Source organism: Falco rusticolus, chromosome 2, assembly GCF_015220075.1.
Source record: "Falco rusticolus isolate bFalRus1 chromosome 2, bFalRus1.pri, whole genome shotgun sequence".
Lineage (NCBI taxonomy): Eukaryota > Metazoa > Chordata > Aves > Falconiformes > Falconidae > Falco > Falco rusticolus.
Window position 1 is genome coordinate 72,369,280 of NC_051188.1, and position 18,110 is coordinate 72,387,389.

The following is an 18,110-nucleotide window of genomic DNA, read 5'->3' on the forward strand; positions in this document are numbered from 1 at the left end:
TATAGCATTCAATATTAACACAATGACCTGATGAAGCAACCTAAGTGAAAATGTGGGCAATACTGCAATAAGTATTACATCTTGCCATTAAACTTGAACAAAAGACTCTTGCAGCCTTCCCATGCCTTCCTAGGACAGCTACCTAAAGCAGAGTAGGCAAACTGAGAAACATGCTAACAAGAGAAACATTCTCAGTGGGTTGCCTCTTCTCTAAACTCCTGTTCCCTGGGGATGCTAAATGTTATGCTAAGAACTATGCCCAATAGTTATAAAGACAAAAATGTCCACTTTCATTTACACCAAGCCAAGATACCATATCCCCTTTCCTTCAGTGGATATTGCCACAGTAATCCATTTATCGATTGATTTATTTCAACACTTATCTGGGAATGATAAGAACTGCAATGAAGTACATGCTACAAAATACTTCTGCCTAGCAAGGAAGATTGCTTTCAGCTCAGCACTTCATGCTTTGAGAGACTAAATTCTCTCAAAGAGAGACCAGTGGCCCCATGATGGCCCAGGGGTGTTGCTACCAGAGGGACCTCCAGCCGTTCTCCGGGGTGGCAGGACAATTTCTGTTGTGCTCTCCCAGAACCTGGAAGTTGCTGAATGATGGCTGGGAGAGGCTGGGGGATGACTCATTTTGAGCAGCCAGCCTCACCCTGTGCCATTAGGAGAGAGTGAACTTTTCCCTGGAAATAAATGTAGATTCTGGGATTTACTGCCCGACAAAACCGGAGTGATTATGGATCCCACCGCTTTCAGGCAGCGTGCACGACCCCCGGCAGCAGCCAAGCTTGCCCGGTCCGTAGCCACACGCTCCCTCGCTGTGTCCCCAGCCCTGTCCCGCACACTGACCCCGTCGGTGGCCGGGCGGATCGAGCCACAGCTCTGGGTCACGGGCGGGGGCTGCAGGTGGCCTTCGGCTCGCTCCAGCCCAGCTGCCACAAGGCGCCGTGCGCTCGGCTGGCCCGGGGAGCCGGCACCGATTTTTAAAGCCCCAGGGGAAAGGCAGAGGCGCCCCGGCCCGGCAGCGCTCCTGCAGCCCGCGTCCCTCCGCGCATCTGCTCGCACCCCCCGCACCCCCCCGGCCCACGGACGGCCGCAGCTCGCTCCCGCGGGGCCGCAGCTCCTGCCCCGCATCCCCCCGCCAGGGAGCCGCACCCGCGCCCCAAGCCGCTGCGGGCCGCCAGCAGCAGCACCGGGGCCGGCACGGCAGCGCTCCGCCCCGTGCCGCCTCGCCCCCCGCGGTGCCAGTGCGGAGAAGGGCGCCACGGAGCCGTGACGTCAGAGCGGCGGTTGAGGGGGGAGAAATGCCATTGCTATGACGTCATCCTGCTGCCGTCCCCGCGCGGGACGGGCGCCAGCAGCCGCGGCTGCCGCCGGTGCCCGCCCGGAGCCGCCCCCGGCGGGGCGGGTCGCGCAGCTCAGCTCGGCGCGGCGCAGCGCAGCGCAGCGCAGGGCGGGTCCCGGCGCAGGAGCCGCTGCCGGGTGCGCTGGGCCCGGGCAGCTGCCGTGCCAGCAGCTCTCGGCGGGGCGATGCGGATGGCGGTCGGTGCGGCAGCGGGCGAGGGGGCAGCGCAGAGCCCCGGCCCCGCCGCCGTGTCGCTGGGCTTGAGCGTGGCCGTGGTCTCCAGCCTGGTGAACGGCTCCACCTTCGTCCTGCAGAAGAAAGGGATCGTGCGGGCCCGCGGGCGAGGTAGGGGCCCGGCGCTGCGGTGGCGGCGGGCGGGAGCGCCCCCTCCTCCCCCGGGCTTCCCAGCCTCCCGCTCCCTCCGCACCGCCGCCTCTCCCCGGTCTCCGGAGAATCGCCGCCGGCACCGCGCGGGACGGGTCCCCCCGCCCGGGAGCCGCCCGCCCGCCCCGGGGACGCTCCCTCCGCTCGCCCCTGCGCAGCCCCCTCGGAAGGACCGCGGCGGCTCCGCGCTGCGGCGGCTCCGGCCCGGGCCGGCGGGAGAGAGCCGGGGGCAGCCGCCGGGCCCGGCCCGCGGAGGGCAAGCGAGGCCTCCGCGGGACAGGCTCCCTGGGTCGGGGCAGACCCTCTGCCGGGGGGGAGGCGGTGTCGCCTGGGGGGGGGGGCACCTTCCGGGCGGCAGGGCTGGGCGAGCCGGCCGTGGTGCATCACCCTAAGCGCGTTCGGCACGGCAGGCCGCCGGCTGGAGGGGGGGCGGCAGCGGTGTGAGGAACGGGCGCGGGGCGGCAGGTGGCGAGCCCGTTACCGCGGCCGTCAGCAACAGCTCCCGGTGCGGCCGGGGCCGGGCCGCTGTGTGTGCACACGCGTGTCGCTCCTGCGGCGCTGCCATGGGCTTGCGGGACTTTGCAACCCCTCGCTTTGGCTCCCATAGTTTCTCGCCACCAACTGCGCCAGCACGCCTCGTCGCCTGTTTATTCTGGCTCTTCCACGGACACGGGCGATAAGTTCCATCAGTCACGTGGTGGTTTCCTTTTTGTGGGGATGGGAAGCACACCAGCAACGTGAAACCATGTCTTTCATTTTTGAGATTGAAATCCCATACCTCGTTGTTGTTTCCTGAGATTAACGGTCAGGAACTGACTGTACAATCTGGGCAGTTTAGCCAAAACAAAGCTGTAAATTCACAGAGTATGAAGATCTTCTGTATTTTATTCTGAAATTGGCGCTCCTCAAAGCCTGTTGCCTCTGAATAGCATTTGCTAGTTGTGTCTTGATGCTTTGAATATAGGAAAATGCAATATATTTGGTTGTTCTTAAAACTGCGCTGTTACATGAGGGGAAAGTTGTAAACACAGGTTGTGTGAGGCCTCACAGGTTGCGTGAGGCCTCTGAATTGCGTATCTGTGGTCAGTAGCTGTTCTGTAGGTGATGGTGTCTGTGTATGAGCACATGTCCATAGGTTCTGGGAACTCTTTCTTACAAACAAATCCTTTTTAGTGACCAAGACGTGCTAGGTATTTTCTCTCTCTATGTGTGTGTGTATGTAAAGGAAAAAAATTAATATATTTATATATATATATGTACACACGCACATGTCTTTGAGATGGTTAGTGTTAGGCAGCAGTGTGTTTCCAGTGGGTGCTGCATCTGGCGTGTTCAGGGTGGATGCGCTGGAGCAGAACAAGCTTGCAACTATGTTGCTACTAGCAGGCAGCCTGATCTAATGAGCTTTTTTTGCCTTCTCTGCAATAACCTTACGGTTAAGGGCCTCAGACAATTAACTGTTTTGCCAGCACAGTCTCCCTTTCCCTCCAAGATGGCTGTAATACACTTTTATGGTCCTCAGAGAGATCGTGTTTGCATCATAAATACAAACCTTTTTTTTTTTTTTTTTTTTGTAAGGGAAACAATGAGGGAATGTGAGAGAAAGGAATGACTTTCCATCGCAGGGCAGTTGGAGGAAGTTTCTGGTTTGCAGTTTAGCGGAGTCTAATTACTCCTGAAGAGTTTTCAGTGGAGCAGTGGGTTAAGTGGGTGAAGGCCGTGTGCCTGCTCTGGCAGCTGTAAAACATCCTGTTTTGAAGATATCGCTGGTGTTTATTTGCATGTCTTGCCGAGCAATTTGTAGTATTTCCTATTGCCGTGCTCAGTGTGCAGACATCCAGGGAAATACCCTAGGCTTCTCTCTGTTTAATGGTGTGAACCAGCACGGTTCTGTCTTGAATCTAGCAGTCGGAGCTGTGAGCCCGAGATAGTGTCAGATGATGTCTTTTTTTCCATTGGTTTCAGTAGGTGTTGTATAATTAACAAGGAGGTACATGGAGTCTTTTTTGTCTTCTCTCTTGAATCAATAATATAGTATCAATGCAATTAGTAATCCTTGCTTCGACAGAAACAGCCACGGATGACAAATATTTTGCAAAGTTGTCTTTCTTGAGTCAATATTTTCTGTAATTTGTGCCCCCAACAGTGGTTTTGTTTTATATGCAATAACAAAAGTCTAAAAAATGATTGCACCCACTCTAAAGCTGGCCATTTTCATTAGTCATTTTCTATCTCATTTCAATTATATAGTGTGATTTCCAAGTGCTTAATATTTTATACATCTCCAGACTTATAGATTATTGTGGTTTTCTTTCATTTGGGATTTCAGCATAGGTACAGTACTGCATATAGCTTCAGCAGCTGTTGAGAGAGCATCTTTCCAAATAAATGCATAGCTGAATTGCTAGAAAGAGGAGCAGAACATAAGAGCAGAACATGATGCCAAGGTCATGCTTGGTGAAGGCTGGGCTTTAGGTTGGTAAGCAGTCATTAGCCTTGATGTTCGACAGAAGCAGGACTTATAAAACATGGTGCACAGGTTCCCTTGGTGCATCTCATGGCAAGAGCCTATAACCTGACAGTGAAAATAATCATCCTGGAGCTTGGGAGGCACTAAAGGACAATCCAGAGTTTTCACGCCTCTCTTTGAAACAGGGCAGTACGTCAGGAATTCAGAAGTTTCAGTCGTAGCACTTTCCAGTGCTCAAATACAGGAGGATCGCTTCACACTGTGGTACTGCCAAAACTGCATGCCAAAACAATTTCTCTGCTACAGTTTCACTGAGGTGATATTAGCAACCTAATTGGTGCAAATCATGTTTTGTTTCCATAGGTTTCCCATTCTTCTAGCAGTGGTTCTAATCTGTATGTTTAAATGTTAGATGTCATCCTCAAGTGCATTTGGTGGCATTTTGGATGCTCTTCTATGTAATACTGCATTAGCATCACATAGGTACTTCAAATTGGAAATCAGAACTTCTGACTAATAAGTTGCCTTAAGATCTAACTTGGACACTTAGGCCAAATCTGAGCATCCTCTCTTTTTTCCTCTCACTCCATTGCCTTGAAGAACAGGGTTAAGATGAAGGTTCTCAATAGTTGAGACTGTTGAAATTGTTCTGGTTTGTAGTTCCAATATTGCAATTTTATATTTTTCTAATATGTCTTCCTATACTTCCTCTTCCAGGTACTTCGTACTTAACAGATATAGTATGGTGGTCTGGCACTATTGCAAGTAAGTATCTTAAAAGGTTTGATTTTTATTGAAGGGAGAAATTGCACTTAGATGGTGAAATGAGACATCGGGAAATTGAGGTTCTCATCTTGAATCTCATGCTCGCTTGTCACAAAATTCTCATCCCTCAGAAATACCCCACCTTTAGTAAACTCTTACTCTGGCTACTGTGTCTGATAGTGTTTGAGAAGGCAAAGAGCTGGGACAAACCTGAGTCGGACATCTTTCTGCATTTCCAAACCATCTGGTACTTGCAGCCTCTGGAAGCCACACGCTGCTCTGACTCTGGGTTCCTGCGCTGTTTGTGTCTCTGGATTGCACTGGTCTGCTCAGTTTTTAATAAAACTCAAAGCTGAATAAGAAATTGTCACTCTGCCCAAAAGGGCTTGTTGAGCACATGTTATTTTTTAGATCAGAAAGCACTTAGCCAGCCTCAATCAAAAAAAAAAATCTTTTTGATTTCTCATCTGACAGATACAGTTTCAGTTTTGCTTTTAATCTACAAGATTAATATGAAGCCTGGTATGGTGCTGATATGGGATCAGTGTAATTTTACTCTTAGTATCTTTGTAAATTCAGCTCACACTAAATTCCCTCTCTGATGTGAATCCAGAGCATGGGGAGCAGCTGGCTTTCTCCTCTTGCAGTTCAGCCCTAGTTAACTCATGAGCTTAAAATCATACTCCACAGCCCACCTTGAAAACCTAATCTAGCCTCTTGCGAATTATTTTGAAACATCCTGATGCTGTTTGAGAGGTACGTGAGTCTAGTTGTGCCCCTTGTTTCTTGACAGCAAGGTAACTTTCTGATTTTGTTGTCCTCAAGCTATGCAAAAGGAAAGAAAACTGGTAGATCTATTGAAGGATAAAGTTCACAGCAAGTGTAGGAGCCAACAGACTTCAGAGGAAAGTCCTCAGCTAATTTAACCTGCGTTTAGGTAGTTCTGTGTCAGCTTCCTCCTCTGCTGGGATCAATACTGCCTAAGTAGCAATAAATCTGTGCGTTAATCGCTGTCATTTATCACTCGTGAGGCTCCCATCTTGGACCTCCAAGCAGAAGGAGTTAAAATCAGAGAGGTTATAATTACAGGAGTTTATCTTGGTGAATCAGAGAAAACTATTTCATGCTTAAAAGAGCTGACCAAATTGAATGAAGGCAGAACAGCCGAAGGGAATGATATCAGTTGGCTTTTGTCCAGTAGCTAGGTGCAGATATTTCAAAAACAAAGTCTCAGCAAGTTTACAGAGGAACAAGGGAAGAATTGCTTGGAGATATTATAGATTCAGAGCTGCAACAATGTCACAAACAGCGATCGCAAGGGCCAGGTAGGCACCTGTGGGATGCAGAGAAAGGCGATGTTTGCGGAATTAGCGATTTCCCCAGTTATCTGGGTGAGATTGTAACAGCTGACATAATTCTCTCCAGCAGGGCATTTGGAGTTTGGATGACTAACAAAACCCACATAAACTCTATCAACTTATTTTCACGATATTTGTTCAGATGGTGAACAAGCAGTTCTGTGTTGGCATGCTGACTCAGCATAACACTGCCTAACCATTCTGGGGCCTTGGGATGATCCACTGGATTACTGAAGACTTCAAAGGAAGGGCTACAGATTCTGCTGAGGGACTTTTTCTTACACTGTAGTCAAAAGAGTGATTGCAGCATGTGTACAGGTATTTCAACAAGCATTAAACTAATTAATTGGCTAATTAATTAGTTTCAGTGCAGGTTTTGACAGCAGTGTAGATGCGGCTGGCTTTTATAGTGGATACATCTATGTTAGTGCTTTATTGCAGGTGGGGAAATACACTTGTGAAGTGCATCTCCTGTTTGTCTCCACAGACTGGGATTTTGTTACATTGTTGAGCAGTCTTGTAGCTCCTGAACTGGACTTCTAAGATGAAACTAGGCTGGAAGATGCACTCTAGGAACATGCCTAATGCACACCAGCTGCAAACAGACTTTCAGTCCATGGGAGCAGGCTGAAGTTAGTCTGAAATAAAACCCCTGACATTCATAGAGCAGACGTCTTTGCTGTACAGGTCTACTGCTGGTCTCCTTGCTAATGTAAACATACCAGTGTGCGTGAAGTTTTGTGTTGCAATACTTTGGGGATATTGGTATTCCTTTAGCAAATTTACAGCTTGGTGTGCCTTCAGGAACTGAAGCAGAGTCTTGACTTAGAGCACTGAGGTATCTAGAGAGGAATTTCTGTCCAGAGAGGACTGGATAGGTGTGCAGCAAAAGTCCTCAACATCAGCTAGATGGTAACAATTACTGAGATTCTTTTTTTAATCGGTCTTAATTCAGTCCTGGTCTGTCATTTGTGGTAGTAAGAGACTTACTATTACTCCATGGTGATACTGAAAACCTCCGTAAGTTCAGTTGCCTTACAATATGTGCAGTTTGACTGAAGCTTCAGAGACCTAATTATGGGTTGGTGTTGGTACCCATCTGTTAGGACTCTTCCAACAGAAAGCTAAAGTGCCTGACCTCCAAAAAAAAGCAACCTTCTGTCAGTCAATTAGAAATGTATTGTAACCTGCAGAAACACAGTGTGCCAGCAGTGACCTGTCCTCTGTGCAAGATCTGCCCCAGTGCCTTCAGATGCCTTGAAGATAATGCCAAGCTGCCACTATTCTACGGAAAACAAGCCTGAGCCTGATAGCTGATTTACTCTGTTCCTGGGGCAGGAAGACCATCACCAATTCTTGTGCTCAGAAATGCTGCTCATTAACTCTCTGGCTCACTCCTGCACGTAGGGAAAGCCTCAGTGAATTGAATTAGTATAATTTTGCCATACTCTGCAGTTTTGTAAGTTTGTTTGTCCCCTTCATGTTTCCTGTAGGTTACACAGGTCTTCAGCTCTACTGCTAATGTGAGCTAATTTGGTAAATTAATTAATGTTTGCACAGTGCTTTGCAGGCGTAAAGAACAGGATGATGGTAATGATATTTGATAGTCAAGGGCAATGACAGCCTGAGCATAAAGACAGCTTGGATTCTTGAAATGTTTTGAAATACAGATAATGGCTTTTAACATCAGCTGGAAATTTGAGCTGTATGTAGTTTGTGTTCAGTCTCAAGGTTCTTGCCAGTTACCACAGACCCTGTAACTATGCAAGCATCGCATTGCCCTGTTATGAACTTGCCAGCACTTGCAAAATCATCCATCTTTTCTTCTTTAACTGAAAACTTGAACACACGAACTGTTTATCAAAGCTGTGGTGTGCAATAGTGTGGTACCTCTTGGAATTTGCTTTTATTGGGGGAAAGAAAAGAATATGACTGTGAGGCTGTTACTATGAATTGTCAGGGATCTCTTCTTTTTACCGTGGTTCAGAATGACTTTTGATGTTATATAGTGGTGTGAAAATTTAATGTGGCCTACTGTGTGTTAAAAAGCCCTCACGCATGTGCTTAGTATTTCATTAGTAGATGCCTTTCCTCAGCACTGTCCTTATTTCTGCCATGTGCTCACACACCCCCCCGCCCCCAAGGTAACGCTGCTGTTAGGAACTGTAACCAAGTTACATGTATGCCCATTGTAAAGATGAAATCATGGGTTATTTGTACTTTTAGCCTTCCTTATGTAAATATGTGAGTGCAATCCATGAGTGTTTCTAAGTCATAGTCTTATTTATAAGTTAAATGAGATTTACTGTGCTCTCTTGGATCTTCTTGTGTGGCAAATATAAATCTTATATTTAAAAATAATTTTTAAAATATAGAAAAATTCCAGTCATTTGTTTAAGTGCAAAATTAACAGAGCTAAGCAAATCTGTAACATCTGTTTTCTAGTTAGGTCAGTCTTTCCCAACAGATATTGGGTAAATTTTCATTGCTGCTTTTTACCAAAGGGATTTAAAGGCTTATTTCTGGTTCTCTTGGCAGTGGCCCCTGGGTCAAATAGGAATTTCTTGGCCTACACTGCAGTCCCAACGTGCTAGTGACCCACTTGGAGCTCGTGGGCGTTCCATTTGGTAAGAAGTTTGCTTTCTTGTTCTTATCTGAATGTTGTTACTATTTAATAAAATGTCAGATAGATTCAGTGATCACGGAGGTCCAATGAGAAGATAACAGGCTTACAGCTGTTATGATGTGTTACAATGTCCTATGTTCCTATTTACCCAGCAAGCGGTGGGATGGGAAGCTGGGGGGAGGCAATAGTGAAGAAGGTGTTCCTGAGTATCTTCTGGTTTAACTAACACTATGATCTGGAACGAGATAACTTTTTTTTTCTCTTTCACTGTGGTTATTCTGGACTCTTCTGCCTATTCTCTTACGCGCAGTTCCCTTACTATGTAGATCTTTCCTTTTGTCTCACGTTCTTCTCCCCCTGCTTTCCACAGCCCACGTGATTATTGATGCTGATTCCCATTTAATTGGATTTGGCCTCTTTCCTGAAGCAAGGAGTCCCTGTGCATATGCATGCCCCCAGCTTCTTGAGTGTTATATTCATGGGGTCGGTGGGGGAACAAAAAATGCAGTGAGTGTTCCTTAAAAGGAGTTTATTATGCAACTAAACGTTTGTGAAGAGCTAGACTTACAAGCTGTGAAACTACTGCAGATGTAGAAGTACAATTCTTCAGAAACAAAGCTGGTGCGCTGCCTCGAGATTTTTCTGTTGGCTGCTGTTGGCTGCTGAACTGTGCATCTGACTGCACTGGTCATCCTGTTTTCAGAGTGTAGATTGCTTTCTATGGCGTTCGTGCTGTCTTTAGTTTCATACCACTAAGCAGCATATTGATGGTGCTCTACTTACCACCCACTATTTTGTCCTAAGCCACATAATTTTGTGTATTTTGGTCAGCTGGGTGTCTAAGCAGAGTCCTGTGTTCTTTGTAACCAAAGGTCACTTTTATCTCATGACTGCTCAGCACCTGTAAAATGGGGCTTCATGACAGCTTACCAAATTGTTAATGGGTAGATATCTGTCTCGGGTGTCAGATGCCTGGTTTGGGGGGTTGAGTTCTTTTTGGAGGAGGTGATGTGCTGGTGTTCTTTGGGGTGTTGTGCCTGGGCTTTTTGTTGTGTTTTGGGCGGGGTTGTTGTTGGTTTTCCTGACAGGAGGCATCAAGGATTGAGTAGGACTGCGACTACATAAATCTTTCTTAAAATAACTTGGAAATGCATTTTGAGGATCCACCAACATTTGGTCAAGATCCATCAACATTTGATACTATCCCTTTAAGAGGGAAATTCATGTGGTGCATCACTGTTGGAGCATTATTAACAGAATGTAGTCAAACTTTTAATTTTCTTCCTCTTTGTGAAAGGTCCATTTTAGCTTCTTACTTACTGAAAGAGAAACTGAACATTCTTGGCAAGCTGGGATGTTTGCTGAGCTGCGCTGGGTCTGTTGTTCTCATCATCCATTCCCCAAAGTCCGAGAGTGTAACAACTCAGGCCGAGCTTGAAGAGAAGCTTACAAATCCAGGTACTTTGTTCTTTTATTAACTCATAATGATTTTGTGAGTTTAATCAAGAGCACTTGAGATGAAGGGGCTTACCACTTCTACCAGTCAGGAAAATTGACTTGTGAAGAAACCATGACCTGACAGAGACAGACCAGTACAGCTTTTGTGCAGGAAAATGATGCCTTGCTGTACTTGGAACATCGCTGGGATACATGTGCACAGAAAGGAAAATGTGGGTACTTTTGAAAGCATTATCCTGTGCAGCAAGCTCAGAACAATGGCCATTTGAACTTGAACTTTCTAAAATGATGAAAAAGTGTATCTTGCTACTTAGAGATGAAGGGTACAGTTCTAGGATCTCAATTTAAGCTATCTTATGCAAAACAAAAATGCTGATTGTCTTTTGTTCTTTAATTCTGCATTATTTTTTTTATTAAAAGTTTATGCTAGATACCAGTTATGTTCCAAGCAGACTTCTTTGCACAATAAAGGTGTGTAGAAATAGACTGTTGAGACATATGCTGAAATGCCTGTTCTTTCTCACAGAGAATGTGAAGCCCCACTAGTTGCTGGAGGACACATACTAGTGCTAATATGTGCCAAATCCACTTTTATTTTTCTTGCATAAGAGCTAAACTGCCAACTATTGTTATTTCCTTTAATTGCTTTAGGTGAGAGAAACTCAAACCTAGTAACGTCAACTATTCAAAAAATCTGCAAACAAAGAAAAGAAAACAAATACCTTTATCTAAATTTACCGTTTCAATCTGACCAAAATTAATTGGAAATTAATTCCTTTAAAACTGTAAAGCATGAATTGTTTTTCATCAGTCTAATCTGTATACTGATGCTATAATGTAAATGATAGGGCCTTCCAGTTTGTCCATACTCATCTTGCTCACTTCAATGGGATCTTAACTTTATGTTTAAGTTCTTTGCTGGATCCACCTACCATGCATGCTCTGTTGCACTGGTTATGAATGAGGTGTTATCACTGCTGTCTCTCATAGGGGGCTTTAAGGAGTATAGTCCTGATGCAAGAGAGAATAAAATTTAAAAAGCCATCTTAAATCCAGTTCAAATCTGCAACAGTGTGTATTTTACTACATGATGATCTGTTTTACCCAAAGAACAGAACATCATCTTCAGTTGCAGGTGCCCACGACAACTCTTAAAAGCTCGGTGATCTGGAATGGACCTCTGTTCGATAGCAAATCTTAATCCTGTTGTATATATGAAGTTCGCTGGTACAACATGATTTGCCTGTTAAAATCTTTAGAAGGCTAAGAGTTTTCACCTTGCTATTATCTTGTTTTCTTTTTGTTTTCCAGTTTTCGTGGGTTATCTCTGCATAGTGCTGCTAATGCTTCTCCTGCTTATCTTCTGGATAGCTCCAGCTCATGGACCTACTAATATCATGGTTTACATCAGTATTTGTTCTCTGTTGGGCAGTTTCACTGTTCCCAGCACAAAAGGCATTGGGCTGGCGGCTCAAGACATCTTTCATAATAACCCATCAAGTCAAAGGGCTCTGTACCTATGTCTGGTACTTCTGGCAGTATTAGGATGTAGCATTATCATTCAGTTCAGATACATCAATAAGGCACTGGAATGTTTTGACTCCTCTGTGTTTGGTGCCATCTACTATGTTGTGTTTACCACCCTAGTCCTGTTGGCTTCAGCCATCCTTTTCAGAGAATGGAGTAATGTAGGAGTGGTAGATTTCTTGGGAATGGCTTGTGGTTTCACCACAGTATCTATTGGAATTGTTCTTATACAAGTCTTCAAGGAATTCAACTTCAATATTGGGGATTTAAATAAACCTAACATGAAGACAGATTAAAATAATTTTTGAGGGGAAACTGGATGGCTCAGGGAAGGATGCAGAGCCTTTCATTTCTAGGTCACTGATTCAAATATGATTCAGGTTGGTAGTTACCCTGTGAATATTTGGTGGCCTACGTGAAATGAATTGGAGGCTCCATCCAGTTTCAAAGGAACAGTTGTCCATGTACCCCAGTCAACACAATAAATGACCTTAATTGGAACCACTGATTGAGTCAGCATAGAGACCAATGTATTTCCTTACTGTAAAAGGTAATCCAGTAAAAAAGATCTGGGGATATTCTGACAGACCTGTTTGTGAAAGCTTGCATTGTGGCTTGTGAGGTACTGTTTCTGTGGGCAGAGAACATCAGTTTCTAATGCACTCAATCTGACACCTTTCATGAGTGATATATACCTTAAAATATAGTGGGGGGGGAAAATTGAGTGGGACAAGTTGTTAATCTCAATATAGCAATGTGTTCACCATCAAGGCTGTGAATTCTGAGGCAGTTGTTGGTTGAACCGTGGACTGCAAACTTGTCCCTTTTAGTGACTGTTTTGGCAAGTTGGTCTGTTATGCGGTGAAGACACTGGGGAGTTTCAAATTGAATTCTTTACACAGAGCAGTGGACCCTTAAAAATCTTTCACTAATTACTTATCAGCTGATAGTAGTGTCCAGGTATGCATTTTTCTTTGTAATTCACGTGCATTAAGACATACTGCATTCATCTGAGAGTTTTTAATTGGGAGCAGACAGGAAGACTGTGAAGGATGTGGAAATGATGCACAGACCCATTGCCTATATGGTGGCTCAGAACTATTTCAGTGCCTTTGTAATCCAAAATTACTGCATAAATGTGAATGTATTTTTTTTCAGATAGCCTATACTGGTTTAATAATTCAATTTCACTGTCTATAATATTGGACTGTATTCAAATTCTAAACATATAAAGCATCCAGAAGGAGCCACACGTTTTTGGAAGAATTTACAAGCCTGAACTGAAACCCTTAGATGCCTTGACAGCTTCTGAAAAACCCATCACCCTAAAGGGAAGAAATAATCTACAGGGGGACTGTTTAAAGCAGTCCAGCATACCCTTATTTTAGTTAAGTGACTAAATACAGGAAACCATTTTGTGAAGTAGCTAATAAGCAGGGACCACAAAAAATTAAATTTGAGAGAGAAGAGCACGAGTTTTCTCATAGCTCCAAAAAAGCTGGTCCAATCCTCTCGTAATGTAGGAAAAGGAGGTTAAAGACTGGAAAAGCGTAGGGAGCTGACCTTCAGAAAACCAACAGGGGTATACATTCAGATCCAGTAATTTACAGACTTCTGTGAACAGTTCAGCCATAATATTTTTACAAGTAGCACAGCTTAAGCTATGATTGGAATGATTCTGAACTCTTCGGTGTAAACCATTTAGAGAATATTGATCTGTCAAAGAAAGAAATAGTTAATTTTCATGTTCTACTTATATTTGGTTTTTAAAACATCGTGAGACAAATACTTGTAAGGAAAGCTCGAAAAGTAATGAATGTTATCTCCATTTAAATACAAAATGGAAGAGTACAGTGGAACTCAGCATCTCTAGTTCAGAAGGTCTCTTGAGACAAATAAAAACCGCAACATGATTACAAGACAGTATTTGAAAAAGTTCATGACACTATCGAGAAATTGTGAATGTAGCTTTGTGTCTGGGTGACAGGAATGCAGAAGTTAGTTAATGCGAAGTAATACTGTTCACTCTCGTGATGTCTTTTGTTGACCTGAATTAATGTTACCTTAAAACTCAGCCTCTGTTTTCATTTAAAAGCAATGTTATAAGCCCTTCTCATGACAGCAATAATTGTGAACAGTGAATCCTAAAGATTTAGTAATCTGAAGGGACTGTTCTGAGGGAGTAAGAGCCCCACTATGTTATTTGGAAGCTTGTTTTATAACTCCAAATTGCAGCTGAATGACTCTTGAGTTGCCAGAAACACGTTGTTATAGGTCAGCACAGAAGCTAGGTATCTTGGTGAAATGAAACAGCCCTCACAGAGAAAAGGCCATCTCCTTTACATGTTATGTATGGTTTCCAGAAAGTTTGAGGATTGTAGATGAGGTGGATTGGACTGTGAAAGCTGGTTAAAACTAACCTGTTCCGTTATTGATTGGAAGATGGTATCTTGGTTTTCAGTAGACAGTTACGTTTTGTCATATTAATTCCCTTTTTTCTGATTGAAACTGAAATTGTACATAGGTTATGAGACCTGTTGTGACCCACTCTTTAAAACAGTATTAGCTGTTTTCTGAAGCAGTCAAGTTGTCATTTCAAATTCAGAGTTCATGAGTTGCCTGTTGGTTTGGTACTAGCCTTTAATTGCTGAAGACTTCTGTGCAAATCTTTAGATCAGAATGGAAATGATTGTGGTCTCATCTTAGTCCTCCTTTGGCCATATTTGTGCGTCTTGTTTTGTTTTAAAATTCACTCCTATTTATTTAGAAAGTGCCTATCTTAGTATGTTAGGTGCATATGCAAGTTAGTAGTAAATATTAGATCCAAAATAATTTTGACTGCCCTGTCTAAACCTTGCCGTCTTCTACACCACACACACACGTTTACTTGATAAGCGCTCACTATGCAGAGTAAGAATAAAGTAGCAGCCATGTTCTGTGGTCCTCTGACCATCCTTACAGCTGATAAATGTCTGCATAGGTTCCTTCGCTTCTCCCCAGCTGCTCCTCATCTGTGATAAGCTTTCTGGAAAAGTCTAGTTAACTTCATTGTTTAAAACAGAAATGTCAAAAGCCAGCACATAACGTGAAAAAAATTCTCGTGGCCTTGCACATCATTTATATCTGCAGCCTTTTACATCATGAATGCTAAAAAATGGAAACCTTTAATTTTGCTACCTTTGTTCAGTATATAGCAGCGCTCTTTTCAGTTCTGCTGTACCTGGATCTGGTTAATTTCTAACTTTAGAAAAATATTACCATTTTCTGTTGTCACTGTTGGTATGATTCTTCCCTCCTCCATCCCATGCCCTCCTCGTTCTAGGTGTCCTACCTTTTTAGTCCCGTTGCTTTTCTGATTTAAAAGGAGGCACTGTTGAAGTTGAATTTTAGCCATTCCCTCTGGTGGTTGGTTTTTTTTTTTTTTCACCCCTCTGGCAAGTAAGCACTTTGAATAAGATAGCAGAGTTCCATCATCTCAGGGAGCAAATGTGCATAGTTGTCTCCTGAGCTTTGGTGTCCTTCATGGGTCTGCCCTTTTCATGTTCTCTTTGCATTATGTCTGTTGATAGCTGTGAGCCAGATGACTTCAGTTCTGATTCCAAAGTAGGAGTGGGAGAGGCTACACATACAAAAAGTGGACTCATGACAATGGTGGGATGTATTTGAATTAAATTCAAATGCATACGAAAGGCGTTTCACTCCGTATTTCTGGCTTCTGTTCTATTTGTCAAACATATTTACTTGGTACTCACTTGAAGATAGATTTTTGATCATTATCCCTTCAGTGTATGGAGGATTTACATGTGTCAGTCACAATCTTTATTAGGTGTCAAACACACAAATCTCTCAAAAGTTCAGTAGGAAAGTAGAAACCTTTTTGATACAACCAAAAAAAAAAAGTTTGTTACACCTTAAATACTTATGTAAAGAAGAAAAAATATCTAAACAAATTATCTGCTGTACTGACTTTCCAGGACTCTGTATGTGTAAATAGAACCTATTTATTAGCGAGCTGCAACTAACATTAATAAGAACCTGTCATATCACAGTTTGGCAAGTGACGCTTCCTATTAATTATCTTGGTTTATATTGAACATACATGTTTCTCTGAAGTGACTAGCACTGAAAAATGAAAACACTGGATTAATCTGTTGGAACACTAGAACCTGAGGCTTAGGTTTCCATTTTATTTTAAAAATAGAGGGTTTATATTTGAAGAAAGATTTGGGATTAATAAATATGGGGTGCTTTAAATGGGCAGTTATTTCCATGTTCTACCCCTCTCACCTTTCTGTTTCATAAAGATAAAACATCAAGGATTCTACCAATCTTCCTTGGTTGTCTCGAGATCGCATAACTGCTGAAGTTTTACTGTTAAATCAAATGTTATCAAATGTTTATCTATTACCTGTTATCTTATCCGTTACAGAGATTAGTCTTTGTAAAACTCTTTGGTGCTACTGAATATGGGCTTAAGTGATGCAGAACAGTGTGTACTGCATTAGGCACCAATGATGTCAACAGTTATTATTGCTAGTGCCCAAGTATTTCAGACAGTAGTGTTGAAATGTTACAGATTAAGAAATCTTTTCTAAAAGCTGCAAATAAGTTTGGGGGTTTTATTGTTATTGTTGAGTTGGGTTCCCCCCCCCCCCCCCCCCCCCCCCCCCGCCCCCAACATTTGCTCTACAGAGTGGAAAATATCACACAAAAGGGGTATTTTTAGGTTAAATCCTTTTTCAACTGTGGAACTTTTGTTGTTTTTATTTATTTACTTTTATTCTTTTCCTGGAATGTAAAAAATAGGTCTAATGGGATGTGGGGAAAAGGTGGATGGCAACAAACATACAGTGTTACGTTTGGTTGCTTCAATGCTATTACAATATAGTTACTACAGATTACATAAAAATGGTTTATTTTATTAGCTTCCAAATAATGTATATATAGATTTGTTAATGGCTTACAAGTCAAGCTTACTCTTTGCTTTTTAAATAATAGTTATAGGCATGTTGTATTTGCCTTGTGTAAATTATAAAAGGCTATTTATTAAGTTTTCTGATAACTAATCTATTTATTAACCTGTATTGTTTTAAAATAAATGATTTATTTCTAGCTCAATGCTTGTTTTGTGGTGACTCTATATCGCATGGGGTGGGGTGCTGTGTGAAGTCTTTCCCACACACCCACCTGCCATACAGCCTAATTCATAAGCCCAAACTATTTCCTTTACCCTTTCATAAAATAGCAGCCTTGTTTTTACAGAGAGTAGCAGATTCTTTCATGGGTACAGATCAGTTGCCACACAAAGGGCTCAGCTGTCATTTAGTGGTGTCCACCGGTAAGGGATAGTCTTAATGTCTTCATTGTACTGAAGTTTGTTCACCGGTAAAATGAATGCTGCTCTCTCAGAAATGTTTCTTGGGGCCTGAGTCACTTCAAACTGTGTGGTAGGGGTTCTCATGTGCTCTGTTCCTGCATTGCTGTACCTTGGCTATTTGCTAGAGCTTTTGTTTCAAGATCTACTACTCCACAGCTGGGTGTGCATCGAGTGGCAACAGCTGTAAGGAGGTCTGTGTCACCGGTCTGATTTACTGTCACAAGAGCTTCCTGTAGAAAGAATCACTTGAAGAATTATGGTGGTTGCCCAACTAATCCTTCATCTGAAATTCCTAGCTCCTTGTTTCAGGTACTGGCAAATATGTGACTTTCGGGCATGGGTTGTTCTGTTATATTTTTTTTTAATGGTAGCATTTAGGATTAAGAACTGTTTCAGTCTTTGTACTTGCGTTTTGGGGGATGCATCAGTATTACTGCTGGTCAAAGTTGAAAGTAATTTTTAAACAAGGAACTTAGCTCCTCTCCAACATAAAATGTTTTATGCAGTGGAAAAGATTGGCATGGAATCTTTACTGGGTATGCCACTGCAATTTTATTTTTGATGATATTAATGCTACATACAAAGGCAGACCAGAAAACTAGAGAGGCTTTCCCTTCTACATGCAGCATCTCTGATTTTTAAATAAATACGTATTTTGAGAACATGCTTTTAGCAGGAAAATTCAGTGCTCTCATCTCTTTCTGTGCATCTCTGGAGTTAGGCCTCCAAGGCAGCATTGTGGTAAAGGCAAGTATGCCATTTACACCGCTGTTACTGTTGAAAGTCTG

At 43.2% G+C, this 18,110-nt stretch overlaps 1 protein-coding gene across 1 annotated transcript; it reads left to right on the forward strand.

The window, feature by feature from the left end:
• The first annotated feature begins 1,306 nt into the window (after positions 1-1,306).
• Positions 1,307-17,063, forward strand: NIPA1 (NIPA magnesium transporter 1). The gene is given in 6 exon segments (XM_037377568.1): positions 1,307-1,702; positions 4,929-4,976; positions 8,873-8,920; positions 8,923-8,968; positions 10,258-10,418; positions 11,730-17,063. Coding segments are annotated over 6 exon segments (975 nt in total). The 5' UTR covers positions 1,307-1,542; the 3' UTR covers positions 12,242-17,063.
• Positions 17,064-18,110: the final 1,047 nt, after the last annotated feature.